At 38.6% G+C, this 18,751-nt stretch overlaps 2 protein-coding genes across 2 annotated transcripts; one reads left to right on the top strand and one right to left on the bottom strand.

The window, feature by feature from the left end:
- Nucleotides 1-2,628: 2,628 nt before the first annotated feature.
- Nucleotides 2,629-16,839, bottom strand: LOC131255120 (GDSL esterase/lipase 7-like). The gene is made up of 5 exons (XM_058255815.1): nt 16,151-16,839; nt 14,228-14,358; nt 8,140-8,388; nt 3,664-3,913; nt 2,629-2,882 (listed from the first exon to the last, which is right to left on the bottom strand). The coding sequence occupies exons 1-5, from the start codon at nt 16,410-16,412 to the stop codon at nt 2,629-2,631; spliced, it is 1,146 nt and encodes a 381-aa protein (XP_058111798.1). The 5' UTR covers nt 16,413-16,839.
- Nucleotides 11,613-12,009, top strand: LOC131256454 (large ribosomal subunit protein eL31-like). Its single transcript, XM_058257342.1, has one exon. The coding sequence runs from the start codon at nt 11,635-11,637 to the stop codon at nt 11,998-12,000; it is 366 nt and encodes a 121-aa protein (XP_058113325.1). The 5' UTR covers nt 11,613-11,634; the 3' UTR covers nt 12,001-12,009.
- Nucleotides 16,840-18,751: the final 1,912 nt, after the last annotated feature.

Below are 18,751 nucleotides of genomic sequence, written 5' to 3'. Positions count from 1 at the left end.
ATGGTTCAAAGGTTGATAGGGGAAGGTAAATGTAACCTTTGGAAAGAGAATTGGATAGGGCTGAGCCCTCTCCTCAGCTTGGTAGAGAGCCTTGTCCCCGCGGGGCTGTTGGAGATGGAGGTTAGGCAGTTCCTTGGTCCAACCGGGCTGCTTTCTCCGTCGGTGGTCTTCAGCTTTTTGCCGCAAGAGGCGCTCGATTTCATTTTTCAGGCCGATTTCTGTATTGTTGATAGACCTGATTCTGTCTTCTGGCTCCTTTCCCCATCCGGTGGATTCACGATTCGGTTTGTTAGAGATGTCTGTAGGTCTCCTCGCCCGCAGTTGGACTGGGTAAAGAAGTTGTGGAATTCGAACCTCCTATCCAAAATCTCATTGTTTACTTGGAAACTTCTTCAAAATGCAGTCCCTGTAGATGGAGCGATCCAGACGCACGGTGTCCACCTGGCTTCGGCGTGTGTTTGCTACAGCATCGGTGCGGTAAAATCTGTGGAAACCGCTATCCACCTGTTTGTGGAAAGCACGATGGCGCAGGCCATGTGGGATTACGTTGCTTCCAGTTTTGGTGTCAGAGTTATGCCTGCTTCCTCCATTTCAGCTAGGTTTTCGCAATGGAGGGGTGCTCTTGCTGCTAGGAGGACAAAGGCTCATTCGGTTGCCCCTCTATGTATCTGCTGGGAACTCTGGAAAGCCAGAAATGCTGCAACATTTGAAGGTAGGCATGTCTCAATTCCGGAGGTGATTTCAAGGGTTTATGGGTGGTTCCGATTCCTGAGCAGCAGCAGGGTGGATTCTGCTCTGAGGTCGCCTTATTTTTCTGTTTCTCCTGGTTTAGCGGGCGTCTATAGGAATGAAAAAGGGAGTTTTATCTTTGCTTTCTCCGCAGCTTATGGCCGCAAAACCAGCACAAGTGCGGAAATCCGTGCCATCCACGATGGCATCTCCCTCTGCCAAAACAGGGGCATTAACAAGATAGAGGTGGAATCAGACTCCCAGTTGGTGGCTGATCTCTTGAATGGTAGATCCAGGCCAGGGTGGAAGTGGGAGTATTGGATTAGGTGGATTGGCACTCTCCAAAGCCATGGGCAGGTCAGGATTGGGCATGTCTTCCGGGAAGTGAACGCCTCGGTGGACGCGTTGGCCCGGCTTGGCAGTGATTCTTAGATCAGTAGAATTTTTTCGCCATTTGGTGAGCTCCCTCCCCTTGTGAAAGGGTTGATTTTTCTTGATAAAACTGGGCTCGGGGCTATTAGAGGCAGGCATTGACGCCTCTTTTCCTTTTGTATGTATTTCTTGCTTTCGGCTTTTTAGTTTCATGATAGGTGTGCCTGGCCATTTTTCCTAGGCATGCCCGAATGTAAGAAGGTTCCACATATATGAATGAATTCTAGGCCCAGTGCCTTCTACCAAAAATAAAAAAAAATAAAAAAATAAAAAATGGTGGCTTAACACTATTAATGGTGGTAATGGAGAGACTGATTCGACGACCTCCCATCGCATCTCGAGTCATGCCGCTCGATCTGTGGCTGCTGAGTCTAATAGCCAAAGGAGGAGATCGCCTGATTGCTTGGTAGTGAGATGGTTGAAACTGCAAGGGGGTTGGGTGAAAATCAATGTTGACGGTTCGTTACTTGGCAACCCGGGGAACTCGGGTGGGGGTGACGTTTGTAGAGATGAGAAGGGGCATTTCCATTTCGCTTTCTCTGCAGGCTATGGCCTGGGCTCGAATGTGAACACGGAATTGAGAGCTATTTTGGATGGCATGGACATGTGTATAGGCAGAGGCTTCCAAAATGTGATTGTGGAATCAGACTTAAAACTGGTGATAAATTTCCTTACTTGTTCTACGACACCTGGGTGAAAATGGGGGTATTGGATCCAGAGGATCAATTGCATTAGGCGGTTCGGTAATTTCCGTTTCTCACACATATATAGGGAAGGAAACGTGGTGGTAGACCAGATGGCGCGAATCGGTAGTATAGAGCAAGGTAGCAGATTGTTTCTTCAGCAATCTACCCTCCCGGCCAAGGTTAGAGGTCTTTTATTTTTAGACAAAGTGGGTCTCGGATCTATTCGGGAAAGAACTATAGCCGAGAGGGACCATGGCTGAGTTTCTTTCCAGGTTCTTTGTGTCTCTTGTGGAGTGGGCTGCTGGGTTCTATTTTCCAGCTTGTATAGTGTTTCTTTTTCCTGGTGCTTTATGATAGGCGTCCTCCAGGTTTGGTCTTTTTGTTTTAATGCAAAGCCCGTTTTACAAAAAAAAAAAAAAAAAAAACCAGATATCTGATTATGATATGTATAAATTATATTGACTGTCCATATTAAAAACCATTCGTTAAATGGATAAGTATTATGCTTGCATAATAGCCCATGGAATGTTCGTTGAACACAATAAACAGTCTAGATCAATGGATTGTACCAACTGTCACAGTGCAAGCAGGAGCGCAATGACTTTTAGTGCTCTGAGAGCACTAGAGCATCTCTCTACTTATAATTCTAACAGTATCAGCACTGCTCTAAATTATATATTTAAAAGCACCATTCTTATTATAACCAACAAGTTGGGAATTTTAAGAAGCAATCTAGACATTTATTACAATCCATGTTAGTGTACCATGTAATTTAGCAGTTTCAAACCACTAATATCTTATTAGAAGCTGTATTAGCTTCCTTAAACCTGCACAACTGTTGGATATTCATTGGAGTGCATATGGTGGACTGGTTGAAGCATCCGACAGCGATCAAGGCATTTGCAGCTTGAGTCGGGTGGAATGCATCCCAAAAGAGATATTGGTCCCTGTCCTGGCACGGTGGTTGATCGGGAAGGCAAGCTGTGGTCCCATGGTTGCTGACGACACAGCATGGTATGTTCGTGTATTTGAAACCTAGCAAAATCAACATGGATCGCTCACTCATCAGTTTAGATTTATCAGAGTAGAATCCACATGGACCACGACATACAGTGTGGTGCATCATAGCCATACACCAGGTGGGCCCCAACATGTAGATGACCTGACCCAAAGAACAAGTTATCCTTCGAAAAACTTACCAACCTGATTGAATTCAATGTATATGTTTAGCCCTGCTGATTTTCATGGGCCAGGTCATCTACATGATGGACTCGCATGATATTAATGTTGGGGCATTTTCACAATGGGCTTCAGTGGGGTGGCCTGTGCGATGCTGGGGCACACTCGGGATGGGTGGCCAGTGTGAGGCAGGTGGTTAGACCCCACCCATCTGAAGCAGGTGGCTCCTATGAAGCGGAACTCATTTGAAGTGGGGCCCACGAGGGGGGTTCGGCCAAGGTCTACAGTCATGGATGTAAGCCAATGACAAAAATCCAACCGCCTGTGACCGATCTAATAGTTGAAGGTTGGTAAATCTCAAAGTTTTCTTCTCACTTGTTGTGTGTCTACATCGTTCACAGAACCAGATAATGTAGGCAAAGATGGTCGAGAGATTTCCATTTGAACCATTTCTAGCATTGGGTCTGGCTAAGTGATCAATGCACTATCCATTTTGAGCAATGAGATTCAATCTCAGCCCTCCATTTCATCTGTCGTAGATTGAGTCTCACAAGCAAAAAATCACCAATTAACGACCTTTTAGTGCCATAGTCCTACCAAGCACTCCTCATCAAACATTAGTGTTTTGGAATCTCACCGTATTTGGAAGGATTTTGGTGGGCGTCGTAGCCAGATGCGAAAGTTAGACCTTGAACGAAATTGGATCCTGGGAGTAATTTTAGTTTCTTCACTAGAAGTGGAAGCAGGCGATTGTATTCCAATACAAGTTGATTTACTTCTTCCACGCAAGCTTTGTTGAAATCTACTGCGTTTGTTATGCTCGGCGAACACCCAATTGGGCCAATATCAAATACAACGATTTTCCGTGCTCCAAGTTTATACAATGTCTGAGAATTACACCCAAAGAAAATAAATTAAAAAAGGATGATTTCCTTAATTGGTAAGCACAAATCTATGGTGGGCTAGGCCATCAACATAATCAGGCCCAAAATTTTTTGTAGAGAGGCCAGGTTGGGATGGGGACGTCCACCTTTTAAACACATTCCAGATTGTATGTGGGCCTTATTTGTTTCGTACGTTCCGGATACATTGTTTTTCTTTCCTTTGGGCATCTTGGTGGAATTCCCCACTTTTTTTTTTTTTTTTTTGTCAACTTCTGTACGAGGCTCCCTCACTTTTCTTTTTTTTTTTTCCTTCTGTATGAGGGTTTGTCCATTCGTATAGATTCGGCAGCGCTCTATTCGTATAGAATCGGCTCAAGGGGTGCCACCAAATTCTCCCCTTGGTAGATGTAAATTTTATTCTAATCAATAAAATTATAAGTGGTGTGTCTTTTACCCTTGTAACAAAAAAAAAAAATAATAATAATAATTGAGAGACGTATTCTAATAGGCTGGTTGCTTACAAAAAATGGGGCAATTCCAAAACTTAGCTTTGCTGTGATACATAATTTTAAAACATCACAGTGGGCCCCACACATCAATTCCTATCTTAAGCTCAAACTTTATATTGGATTTGACCTCTTCTTGTTTTCCCAAGATTGCACTCATGTGAGTGTCGTAAGAGATCTGACCTCCTTTTGTTTTTCTGCACTTATCTGAGTGTCCTAGGAGCATTATATGGTGTTTGTTTCTCAATTCCCTCACGTGTTTATATGCAAATGAGCAATTATTAATTATATATGGACTCTAGAATAGAGGAATGTGTGAATTCCATGTGAGGCAGTTATAATATATATGGCTTATCCATGCCATCCATCCATTTTGCAAACTGATTTTAGGGCATGATTCCAAAATTGAGGCGGATCCAAAGCTCAAGTGGACCAAACCACACAAAAGAGAGGATTGAATGCCTATTATTAAAAACTTTTTACAGCCACAATTTCCTATGTGTAAGCCACTCAAGCTTTGGATTTGCCTCATTTTTCCGTTACATTAATGGATGGAAAGCATGGATGTCACCGGCACAATAGCAGGGCCCACAAATTTACATGGATACTTTTCAAATGGTTTTTACATGGAGGTAATTACCATGACACCAAATATGGATAAATGGTAATTATTACCCTTTTGCATGTATTTGCACAGGGGAAATGAAAAACAAACACATATGTAATATAAAAATTTTCTCATCTCAATTTCTATCCATAGTGTATTAGTTTATGATAAAAACACCACTACAAGACAATAGACAAAAAACTCGATGTATTTTTTTCCCTTCTTTTTAATTTTTAATTTTTATTTTTTTAAAACAAGCTCAATTCAGGGCATGGTGTAGCATCATTTGTCATTTTTCCTGCTTTTAGTGGTCAGGTTCATCACATGGTGGGCCATACGGTCAGTTGATATGCCCCAGAGGTTTATTCCTCTGATTCCTCTACAATTCCAGGAAAGTAAGCTTATCCGAGAAGTGATTCACTTGCATGTGATAAGTTATATCCAATGTGTAGAAGTTGTTCATCTGCAGTTTTTCTCTTTTCTTTCTTCTTCTTCTTTTTTTTTTTTTTTTTTCTTTTTCTTTTTCTTTTTTGTTAACTTCTTTGTACACCCACTGTGAGTTCATACATCACCGTTAGCCACCCCCATTAGGGAATTGATACCTAGACCTCAGTGTTGAAATGAGGTATCTTTCACTCAGCCTACCACTTGAGCTTTGGATCTGGGTGTGTTCATCTGCAGTTCACCTTGCCTATTTAACTATTCACCAGGCTTTGTGTACTCCATCCAACCCCCCATTAAGTGCACCCCAATGTGATGATTGGATGCTTCAAAAATCAAGCCTATCCAACCATTTGCTGAGTCACACAATAGAAATTAACTAACAACCACTCAAAAACCTTCAAATTGAAGTGGTTGCCCACATGATAGTTGGATCAACCTGACCTTTGGGGCATCTAAGTTTTAAGGTAGGATGAGCCTTCGGGAAAGGTTGGATGCTATAGACAATATGGCAGGCATAACTGCAAGCCTTATAGAATAGGCTAATCTACAAAGACTTGGAGAAGAACCCACATCAATTAAAAATCATATAATATTGTATACAGATAAGATTAAAAAGACAACAATAATTAAAGAATTCTATGTACATTAGTAGTATTGTTTGCTAGCAATCAATATCATGGGTTTATTACCATTTAACTCTTTTAACTCTTTCATTGTATCTTGTAACCTGTATATATTGATCCGCTCCTTATCATTCAATCCTATCAATGTAGGAGAACCAATCAGTATATTTAAGTCGCCTAGAAGTTTTAATTTATTTTATTATTATTAATTTTTTGAATAAAATGTGCTTTGTTACTTTATAAAAATGATTCTTGATGGTTGGCATTTTCGTCACTAAATAGAATTTGTGACGACGTATTTGCAATAAAATTGGCAACGAGTAACACTCGTTGCAAAAAGTTTTTAGCGACAAGTTGACTCGTCAAAAAAATTTTGAATTGTTATAGTGGCGGGACCCAAGTAATAAATGGACTCGATTGATGGTTAGACACATTTTTCTACACTAAATATGGACCATTCATTTTACTAAAAATTGATTGGATGCTAGGAATGGTCCCATGAATGTTACTCTCAAGCAACTCAGGCGATCTAAATTGATGATCAGACTATTTTCTTAAAAAGTTTGAATAGTAGGAAAAAGGGTATAATAATAGACTTGGACTCCATCATATGACCACACCTTGAGTTGCATTTTATCTCATAATGGATGACTTAGATTAGTTGTTTAAAAAAGGTCTGATGGTCTATTTGGACCGACAATCACACATGGTCTTCTTTATTGATTGAATGTGCCTTGCAAGATTACTGACTTTGATGTGTCTAGCTATGGGTATATGCCTCTAAACTCTTAGGAATCACTTTGATAGGTCAGTACTTACATAAAATCTAGTCTTTATTATTGATTGGTCCAACTAAGCCAATATTAAAAATCAATGATTTAATTAGACAGATCTCAAAACCAAATGGCCTGATCCGAATGATGCTAAAGACAAATAGTCGAATTGGAGCGATATCAAAGATGAGCAGTACCATTAGTCCAAATTGAGCAATAATGGTCCTATTGGACTAATACTGAAGATTAATAGTACAATTGAACTAAAATTGGAGATGAATAGTAACATTTGGCCGGTACTAAAAACAATGGCTCGGTTGGACTGATGACAATGCTGAATGGTTCGATTTAAACGACATTAAGGATGGATGGTCCGATTGGACCGGTATCATAGATGGTCAGTTTATGCAGTTTAAAATTAAAGATCAATGGTTCATTTGGATTGATATTGAAGATGAACAGTCTGATCATGTTGAGATTAGAGATAAATTTTTATAATTGGCTAATATTAAAAATCAACAGTGGAATTAGAACAATGTTAAAGTGGGATGGTTTGATTTGGAAAATAAAAAATAAAAAATCAACAGTTCCATTGAATTTAAGTTAAATCTGAAGGTTCAATTCAAAAGATAATAAAGACGGACAATCAGATTGGACCAATAACAAAGATGAACAGTTTGATATGGCTAATATTGAAGATGAACGATATGGTTGGTCTGATTGATGTTTGATATTGAACACAAACGGTCTGATCTTATCCATTCAATCAGTCCATCTTCAATATTAGACTGTTGATAATCAATATCAGCTAAATTCGACCACTAATCATCATCGGATCTCAATTTCATCACAATCAAACCATTCATTGTCTATATCAGTCCAATCATATCATTGATTTTCACTATCATTCATTGTCCGCCCAAACTTTGGCCTTACAACCATAGATTCTCTATGCCATGAATGAGAACCTAGGATAGTCTGATCAAATCAATTCTTTAGGATCACAAGCAACCTAATGGACCCACAAATGAATGGTTTCAGTAGTTGATTGGACCTATCTTCCGAATTGATCAGCCATTTTACAGGCTATAAAACAAATGGTTGTAATCGTCCCAATCTATGTGATTTTTTCTCCATGTTCCAATAAAGATGCATTATTTCTGATGTATATTTTAGATCAATTGATTGGATTATCCATATGTTCCAATGAAACTAAGGATGTTGGATCGTAATTCTTTATATTTTAATAGATATTCATGGTTTCAGCTAGTTTTACCTTCAAATGATGAGATAATCTATGCACCAAAAATCGAGCAAATCTTTCAGGAGTAAAGTGTTTGCTAGAATTATAGTAATCTGGTTGTAGATAGTTGTTGAGGTAGTCATTGCCTCCAATTGAGACGATGAAAATGGACTCGCATAAGTGCTTGAAAAGGTCTTGTGGCTCCTTGAAATTCTGTGGAAGATCTTTTTCAACTGTCCTTTTGAAGTATTTAATCTGTTTCCCGAGCGGAATATTCTTTCCCTGCACAAATCCAAAAAATAGTAAGAAACCGTCTGATGCACCCGTCCGTGCGTGCTAAAATAGCAAGGAGATTCATGCAAGATCAAAGTTGTTTGGTGGATTGCCTAATTTCGCAGGTGTCTAGGTGTAAATTCAGATGGCCCGACATCATCTATACCATTTCCTTGTATATTAGTCTAATATTTCTTTGGGCTGTCCATTAAATGCCCAAAAATCGTATATTTACCCACGAAATTATCATACATCATTAATTAAGGCTAAAGATAGTAGGAAGTTCTATGTATTATTGTGACAGGTGAAAAGAGTGCTTGTTCTATTTACCCAAGTAGAAAAAAGCAATCTAACACTTCTATTTAACAAACAACTAATACAGGATTTACAATCGGAATGTGACATGGGTTTCTTATTCTGTAATGAACTAGAATGAAATAATGATTCTTTTGTTTTTTCATTGTGATGTTACAATTGGAATGTAATATGAGTTTCTCATCCACAAATAAGCTAGAATGAAATAGAGTCTAATGCTAGTTAGGATGACCAAGTCTCCAATGCTGCATGTGCCAAACCTTTCAGAAGATCCTGGCTAATTGAACTCCAAGGCAAACAGGTGGCCGACCCTAAGCCCTATGAGTTTACATAAATATGGAGTTGATTTTACAAAAGAGACAGTGGGAGGCGATTATTGAGATAAACATATATTTATACTGCCTCCGGCTATGTATGGAGAATCTTATAATCACTCATGACGGTTCAAACCATTTCCAAAATGTCACCATTTTTACTCTCAGCAATGCCTTTCTGTTGTAGAGCATTGGAATACGTTTTTGTGAGTTGAGACCCTGAATTTTCAAGTACTCTTATAAATCATGGGAAGGTACCTTTGGCCTAAATCAAATTAAAGAATGTTATCTTCTTATCTACTTGAGTTTCAATCATTGACAAAAAGGTATGAAAATGAGAGAATACTCTAGATTTGAAGTGCATAAAATGTATGTATGTGTGTGTGTGTGTGTGTGTGTGTGTGTGTGTGTGTGTGTGTGTGTGTGTGTGTGTGTGTGTGTGTATATATATATATATATATATAGAGAGAGAGAGAGAGAGAGAGAGAGAGAGAGAGAGGGGAATGCTCACGTACGCACTGCTTCTTAGATAGTCTTATGCGCACCTCAACATCAATCATTGGATCTAGCATATGGTTGAGATTAAAAGAGGTTTGGTGGGCGAGTCTCAAAACACTAGGTAAGACTCGTGCCCTTCCAATTTCATTATCGAATTTACTGGTATCTAGCTTTTCCTATTTACCTTGACTTGAAAATGGAAATTGTTTGTGGTGATTCGAATGGTGATTGCATGGTGATGTATTATATCCACCCGTCCATTCAATTTGCGATATCATTTTAATACATTAGACTAAAACTGAAATGGATCCAAAACTCGAGTGTGCTACACGAGCAGAAACAATGGGAATTTAGTGACTACCGTTGAAACATTCATTCCGCCACAAAAGCTTCTTATCATGCTAATTTTTTTGTGATTTTACTTTATCCCATTATGAATGACCTTATAAACAGTTTGGATGGTATATAAACATCAACGTAGAGCTTAGGAAGGTTTTAATGGTAGGAAAGTCATTCCCTAGTTTTCCATCTTGTATGACCCACACGAGTTTTGAATATGCCCCAGTTTTTATAGTATATCTTAAAATGATGTTACAAAAAATATGGATGGAGTGGATTTCTCACAAACATCACGGTGGACCCTATAGTTTCCTCCCTTGATTTGCATCAATTTTTACTATGGCCCACCAGAGTTTTAGATTAGGGTGAAAGTTGATTCCTTGGTGTTTCATGGGATGCCGCATCACATGGACCATTCGAACTAGACGCCCATGACACGTGTGCAAAGGTGCGCACATGCGCATGCCTCTCTCTCTCTCTCTCTCTCTCTCTCTCTCTCTCTCTCTCTCTCTCTCTATATATATATATATATATATATAAAGCATTTGTAACTATATCTAGATTAGTTGGAGCGTGACTCTGTATATATATATATTGGAGCGTGACTCTGCGCATGACTCTGCACATTGATTCCAATTACCAACTTGACAAGGACATCGTCTATATATATATATATATATATATATTATTTGTCACTATATCCAAATAAAGTTGGAGCTGGACTCTGCACATTGATTCGAGTTACCAACTTGACAAGGACCTCGTCTGGATTCTTCTAACTTAACATTGATTCATCTTTGGAGCATAGTGAAGGGCTATTGTAGAGATCACATTAGGAATCTTATTTTCTCATTTCATCACTTTTATGGTGAACTCTCTACCGATGTCGTGGAAGCAAGAGTGGTTGACAATGACCTAAATTAATTACTCTTCTTGCATGAGTTTGAAGAATTAATGTAATGTCAGAAGTAACTCCCAAATCACAGTAGATGGTCTACTGTAAGGTTCTAGCATTAATCTGTAGCATATTCGGAATTGCTGGTTAGAAATTTAAATAATGGCTAAGAAAACAGGTGCGAAATTTCCCCATATTCATAAGAATGGGAAACTTGACTTTATAAGCAATGTTTAGTGGCAGATCTCTCAAAGAAAGGTTGAAATAATTCTATTTAGATAAAGTTAGTTTAGTCAATTAAGGATTTCCTACTGTATATGAATTTGTTATCTTTGTATAGTTTCTGTTTAATGTGTAAAGTAGGGCCCTCCCATGGGGTATTATTGATAATCTGCGATGAAACTAAACCACCTTCACCTTAAAAAAACCCATGGGAGGGCCCTCAGTGAGTTTTTATATGGTTAGTATTACAGTAGTTAGTGTTGTCCACAAGTGTTAGAGGAGCCTATATTAGTTGTTGTAGGTTCCTTGGCCCTCTTTATATTCAAAATGAAGAGCTTTTTGACATATAAGCCCCTATAGTTTAGTCCATTAATGTAAAGACCCATCCCTTATTGGTATTTCAAAACAAGTCCCTATCTAATGGAAAAGTGATAGAAAGGATCGTTAGCGATGGAAATGAGTGTTTTGCACTTTAAGGAAATTACTGTGAGGGCATGGAAATGAAGTGGTCCACTGGAATATTTGTATGATATCCACTCCATCTGTTGCACCAACGAATGTCTGAACACCTTCGGGAAGTAGGGTTTGTATGATATCCACTCCACTCCGTCTCACAGCCGAAACTTCAGGAACTAGGGTTTTGAGAGAGTGGGAGAGGGAATAGCAGCTAAGATGGTGGAGAAGATGGCCAAAGGGAGAATGGAGGAGGTAGTGACAAGAGAATACACTATCAATCTCCACAGGCATCTCCATGGATGCACCTTCAAGAAGATGGCTCCCAAAGCCATAAAAGAGATACGTAAATTTGCACACAAGGCGATGGGGACAACCGATGTTAGGGTCGACGTGAAGCTAAACAAGCACATATGGAGCAGGGGTATCCGGGGTGTGCCTAGACGTGTCCGTGTGCACGTTGCTCGCAAGAGGAATGAAGAGGAAGATGCTAAGGAGGAGCTTTATTTGTTGGTCACTGTAGCAGAGGTCCCACCTGAAGGGCTCAAGGGATTGGGAACCAAGGTCATCGAAGAAGGAGATTAGACTCAGTGAACCAAGGTCATCGAAGAAGGATATTAGACTCAGTAAACCTCAGTTTTAAGAGGTACTCTTTTGAGATTTATGTTTTGATTTTATTTTTTTTTTATCAGTGCATTTTGGATGTATTCTATATTTTGATATTGCCCTTTGAAAGTTATGTTCGGTCAAAATTTTTAGCTTTACACATTGCATCTAAATATTTAAATGACACGTAATCTTTTAATCTTTAAAAACAAAAAAAAAAATAAAAATGAATGTCTGAGCACGAGCCCAAAAATCATGTAGAGTAAAAAATCAAGTAGACCACACCACAAGAAATAGTGGGGATTGGACGCCCACCAATACTGAAATTAAACCTTCTTAGAGCCTAAGGAGGTTTTGGATGAGGCTGATCTTTGTGTTTTCCCTCCTTGGTGGGAATAACCTTTCAACAAGTTGGATGGCATACAAACGTAATAGGACTTAATGGGTATTTTGTTCATACAAAATACAATAAATGGTTTGCCATGGTAGACCGACTATATGGCAAATGGCATAAAATATAGATGATCAATCAATTGGAAATAGGCATATTAAAGGAAGAGGTTTTTATAGCAATGGACAAAACGATGGGGGTTTATATGTCCAAATCCCCTTTTTAGTGTGGAAAGAAAGAGTGGCAGTTCTTTCTTCTTACATTGCCACCATATATCTTTTGAACCGTACTCTTTGCCATGGATGTTAAATTCACTGGTGAGATCCTAACATTGTGGAATGCAACATGTTAGCCCTACAACAGTGAGCCATAGCCCAAAAAATCAGGTCAGTACTTGGATGATATGATATACTCTTAACAAGGACGACGAGTCGTTTTGGTTACAACCATCCTGCTGTCTGTTGGGTGCTTAGGATAATCCAACGGGTGCAATATTTTCTTGAGTTATGGCAACCCTCATCTAGGCCTACAGTTCAGATGGTCCATGTCAATGTAAAGATGACTATATGCACATTAGAAGCGAGACCAACTATAAAACATGATTATCCACTTAATTATGCTGCAATTCCTGACAGGCTAAAAACTGGGTTGTTTAACTGGGGTAGACCAGTTCGGGTGAAATCGGCCAGGTCCAACACATGATTTTTATTTATTTTTTTATTTTTTTATAATTGTAAATTTATTGATGATATAAAAAATTACAACTGACTAGGTGGCCACAACCTAACTCAGCCCCAAGCAAATACAAGATCAAGTTTAATAGAAGGAGCCTCTACCAAAAAGGAAATAACAGACATGTAAGCACATAGACAAGTAAGTCTATGAACACAAACAACTGCACTGAATTTGATACCAAAGGGAATGAGACTTTTCTCATGGGATGCCGGGGATAGCAAACGAGACAGAGAGCAGGGGACTCAATACAGATAGGTCCATTCTCATGGGATGCAAGGGATGTTCAACACATGAACCTAAGTCCCTAAGTCCACACTTCAAGAACCTGAAAACTCGACTCCATGTTCACCCAGGTTGGGTCAACTCAAATACTCTACTCAATTCAACTTAATATTTAATTATTAAATTAATAAGGATACTTAAGTAATAGAAGCTATTTAATAGATTATGAATAAAAATTCACAAATGAAGCGCATGTCTTGGTAGAGTTAGGTGAAAGTAGTTGGTGGCTTGGGTAGGGGTCATGCATCTGAGGCATTTTTATTTTTATTTTTAGTTTTTTTTGTTATTCCCTGCTATTGGATTTGCATCTGAGGCATTTTTATTTTTTTTAGTTTTTTTTGTTATTCCCTGCTATTGGATTTTTTCTTCTCTAATGTTTTTAGATGGTCTATTCTTATGTTTTTAGATGGTCTATATGACATGGTCAATGTCCGTTATGTTGGTGTCTACCTGAATGTCTATGTAGAACCTTTTTCAAATCAACAAAATTATAAGTGGTGTGCTCCAAAAAAAAAAAGAGGCATATCTTGCTGGTTGAAGCAATTGACTTGCCAAATAAAATTGTGGTTTGAATCTCTCACTCCACACCAGTGAATGACTCAATTATGCCTGTGTCTATGCCCGGTCAGACCCAAATCAGGCTTAGACCGGTTCAGGCATGATCGGGCCAGTCTAACCCACAGGCCACAAGGCTCAAATAAAACCCATCCAAAAGCGGACTGGGCTCAATCTGGGACATGCTAGCCCAGCCCATTTGGACCATATATCACACTAGAATGGAGCTGCTACCCTTCTTACCAAACTGCTTCCTGTCTCTGGAAGAATGCCTGCGGAGCCAGATGCGTAGTTCAGACCTGTTATGATTTTTGATCTCTCAGCCTCTGAAAGGCCCAAGTATGGTGGGGCAAACGGTAGCCCAAGCAACAGAGCTGCAATGGAAAAACAACGACAAAAGAAGTAAGAAAATGACCCAAATTAGCAGAAAAGAAGCCCTAACTTTTGTTACTTGAAACCAAATATCTGACCATCCTTTCAATGATGGGTGAGAATCCCTGTTACATTTATAATGAGATTAATCCCAATTTAAATGTGCAGAATTTTTTGCTCATGAGAAATTATATTACTCATTAACATTACATTAAGGTATTCAATAATACTATATCAGACCATTACAACTTGTGAAGGTCAAAAGAAATTTAACCGAAGAATGTATCAGCACTATATCGGACCATTACAACTTGCGAAGGTCAAAAGAAATTTAAATGAAGAATGTATCAGCACTATATCGGACCATCACAGGCTCATATCAGCCACTATTTTCAGAATGGATGATACAGCCCCTATCACCTGACAGCTCCCACTGTTATTGTTAGGCAACATTTGTTGAATATCATGGGGCGCGCGAGCACACACACACACACCAATCCAAGTAATTAATAAGTTAAACAAAATAAAAAATTGTGTCAACCATATTGTTTAGCTAGAAAAAAAAAGTAATACATTTTGACATTAGTACAAATAAAATGTTCTCCGTCATCTTTTACTTTACTTTTTGATAAATCTGATTGGACTAGTTTGGACCCGAATCGGTGGTCTACTGAGGCTAGATCTCTATAAGAGCTGCTTCTGAATTTGGACCGCTTGAATCGCATGAATTTTCTGGTTTAACCATCAACCATTCAACCCGGATTGTGATGCCATGGGTTGATCCAGTTGGAGCGATGGTGGGAATGGTATGGACCCTATATAGATGTCCGCTCACATAATTCAAACATTGATATGAAAGGGGAAACAACATTGTAGCAGCTCTTATCTTACTACGGTCTATGGCAGTTGCAAGGCATGTGAAGGAAGGAAAGGAGAGATGGGACTTGGGAGACAGATCGAGAGGGAAAAAGGTACATCTGCGTTCAACAGAGAGAGAGAGAGAGAGAGAGAGAGAGAGAGAGAGAGAGAGAGAGAGAGAGAGCTCCAAATTATCAAAATTACCTGTATCTTTAGTTGAAATGCCTATTCATATCTTTTCAATACTCGAAGTTCAACTCTCTTGAAATAACTAATTGCATGGATAAAATTCTCCACCACTGCTGGCGCCGTTTATACAGCAGACATTTTAAAGATCTGAAACAAATGATGATCACAACCTCCTGGCCAAGGTTCAAAATATTATTTGAATTTATTGTATCTCTAAACCCTCCCCTACCATACAATACCTTCTAATATCACCAACCTTTTTTTGATACATGGTCCGTCGTATTTGTATTATTGCACCAGATATATGTTTGTGATGCATGGTTTATATCATACCATATGCTGAATTTATCACAATATATTTATGCAAGAAATTGGATATTAAAGGCTGAAAGTTTGTGGCATGTTTGATTTTCAGTCTGTACAATTGTTGCCCATGGTTCAGTGATCCATACCATTAAGATGATGGGCATGCACAAAAAATTCTCCTTGTTGGAGAATCCTAGCTATGGAATATTTTTCCAGCTTTTTGGTTGAATGTCAACCATTATGGTGTTTTTCCTTAACCTTCTGGTCATTGGGCAACCTTTTGAAGGATTACGATTTTTTTTTTTTTTTTCCATTGGGGAGATTTTCGGTGTGTGGATCACTGAATGACTGGCCCCACTTGTACGAACTCAAAGCTCAAACATTATCATACAAACAATTCTCTTCGCAATAATGTAAAAGATTTTCTTTGTTTTTGGTTACCGATGATATCTGTAAATGTATTGCCATTGGTGAATCTTCCTGTGACCCCGCCGACGAAATCAATACCATATGGAGTGTAATTAGCTTTAGCTTGCGTCGGCAGACCGTTGTTGTTGCCACTATCGGTTAGAGAGTCCCCGAATACATAAAGAGCCGGTGCAAGTGGCTCTTCCACAGATTTTGCTGATAATGAATTGAGGAGGAGGCTTAAGAAGAGGAAGAGGGTAAAAATGGAGCTCTTCTTCATATTCACTGGTTTCATGCCCAGAAGATCTGAATCTAATTTGGATTGAAGGATAGGTCTTTATATAGAGGTAGCAAGAACGTTTGGTATCTAAGTTTCTACAAGTGGGGCCCATGGCCTAGTTGTACAAACAGTTGACACGACGAGCCTTGCCGCACATGGCCCATGCATCAATCCCCAATTATTAAATTTGCTAATTAAAGAAAAGAAATGATCCAGTGGGCTAGGCATAAGGAAACCTTTCCATGCACCTAGTTCTTCCTCGAGAAAAAATCTTATTGCTTGGATGATCAAAACCATAAAGTCAATGGCAGGCGAAGATGGATGGGCAAGATCATTCATCAAAGATAGGTCAAGGGACAGATGTTGAGGACCATCAGATTACAGTAGTTTTTACATAGCAAAGATGAATAGAAATTTGAACCTAATGGACTTCCAGGCTCCATTCTTCCCATATATGAAATACATTTATTAAAATTAAAAAAAAAAAAAAAAAAAATTTGAACCTAATGGACTTCCAGAGAGGTAATGCAGACACCAACGATTCTAAATGCATCTACGTGCTGGGAAGCCAACAAGTTCATTTCTATCGAGGAATATTTGGCCTTTCCTGGTTGAATTAACGTTAAAAAGATGGTAAAAATGGAGAATTATTCAGACCATGTGAAGTAACGGGTGAAAAACAGCTAAATTCTCTGGTAATTCAAATCACAAAACTGTTCTTATCAGAGGGAAAATGACCAAAATACGCTTCACCTATTTTTCCTATAAGTAGCAGAGTTGAGCATTGTGGCGCCTACATGGTGTGTATGTGTGTGTTTTGTGTTATTAAATCCAACCAGTCCAAACCCCACCTGATTATTATTGAAGTAAGAAAGTAGGCACGTGATGGTTGGATCTGCTTGGTTTTGGTTTGTCCGATCATCGTGGTGTGATACACCTGCCAGACAGGTTGGCTTTCATATATAAACAATGCATGGACCCAGGTGTTTTGATTCCACTGCCTTTTAGAAAAATAAATAAATAAAAATATAGATATGGCATTTTGGTCAATTCAGCTCCACCTTTTTGGACTTTCATCTAATGGAGGCAGTTTTTGGTAAAATCAAAGATCTCAAGGAATGTACAAATCTTTAAACGCATTTTGGATGCTAAGAAAAGAAAAGGAAAGAAAATTATAATGATTATTTAATAATAATTTTTATAATTTCATCATAAATATTGACTTTATTTTGGAAGGTCTTGTTTTGATAACAAGTGAAGATATGATTATAACTCTTGATAGCTATCTTATATTTTGCATGAGAAATTGTCTATAAGTTGGGAACAATAATTACATTTTTGAAATGTAATGTTTATTTTACTATTCGAACATGATGGAACATCTCATAGTAGAAAAGGTCATTTGATTTTTATTTTTCTTTCTTTTCCCCTCATCTAAACAAGCTATAAAGTGATGCATTGAACTTAAAGAAAAATGAAAGAAAAATACACTAATTGTCCAATGATGTCTTCCATATGACTATTGAAACATGAATTTCAATTTCGTGTTCTGATTAGAATAGCCAGTAGAAATCTCATATTCCTTCCAACGAATACTCACTTAATTTCTTATGTCAATATCCAAACAATACGTGCAAATCATTACATTAAAAGACAACCCTTTTTCTGTTCATGGTTTCCAAACGAGGCCTACGCATTATCATTCCCTAATGCAACAAAACCTTACAGCTGAAAAGAGAAATGATCCAATGCTCTCATGGATCTACAAAGTAGCATTAGACGCTTGAACAGGCTAATCAGCTGATCCGAGCTTTCCATGGGGACCAACACGACCTTCATGGGCTACCATGTAATTAATTGGATTATCCTAACCATCCAATTAGTAGAAATTAAAACCATTTCAGAGAAGCTTAATCATCCAATGTGTGCAGTAGAAAATGGGAGGCTCTAAAAAAAAAAAAAAGAAGTCCAACTTACCAATAGATCAAATCATCTGATTAGTGTGAATTTCACAAAGTAGCCCATGAACTTCAATCTGTCTTATGCTATAGATCCATGGACTATAACCATAGATTGATGACTGCATGAGCCATAGATTGACTGATGAGTTGGATCTGACTCGGATGATTTGACTTAGCTAGACTGGGTCACACCCAATCCAGTTCGACTACATGAGTCAACCAGACAAATCACCCTTGCTTGGGTGAGTTCAGGCCATGTACCCTTGGGTGAGTCACTAGACTCGGAAAATCAGCCAAGTGACTGACCGGCACTAATAATTAATGACCGTCATTCTGAAAACAATTGTTATCAGGCACATTTTTCATAACATGTTAATGTTTATCCCGTTATTG

This window comes from Magnolia sinica, chromosome 9 (assembly GCF_029962835.1).
Source record: "Magnolia sinica isolate HGM2019 chromosome 9, MsV1, whole genome shotgun sequence".
NCBI lineage: Eukaryota > Viridiplantae > Streptophyta > Magnoliopsida > Magnoliales > Magnoliaceae > Magnolia > Magnolia sinica.
Note: the sequence above shows the minus strand (reverse complement) of the source record. Positions and strands in the feature narration are given on the sequence as shown.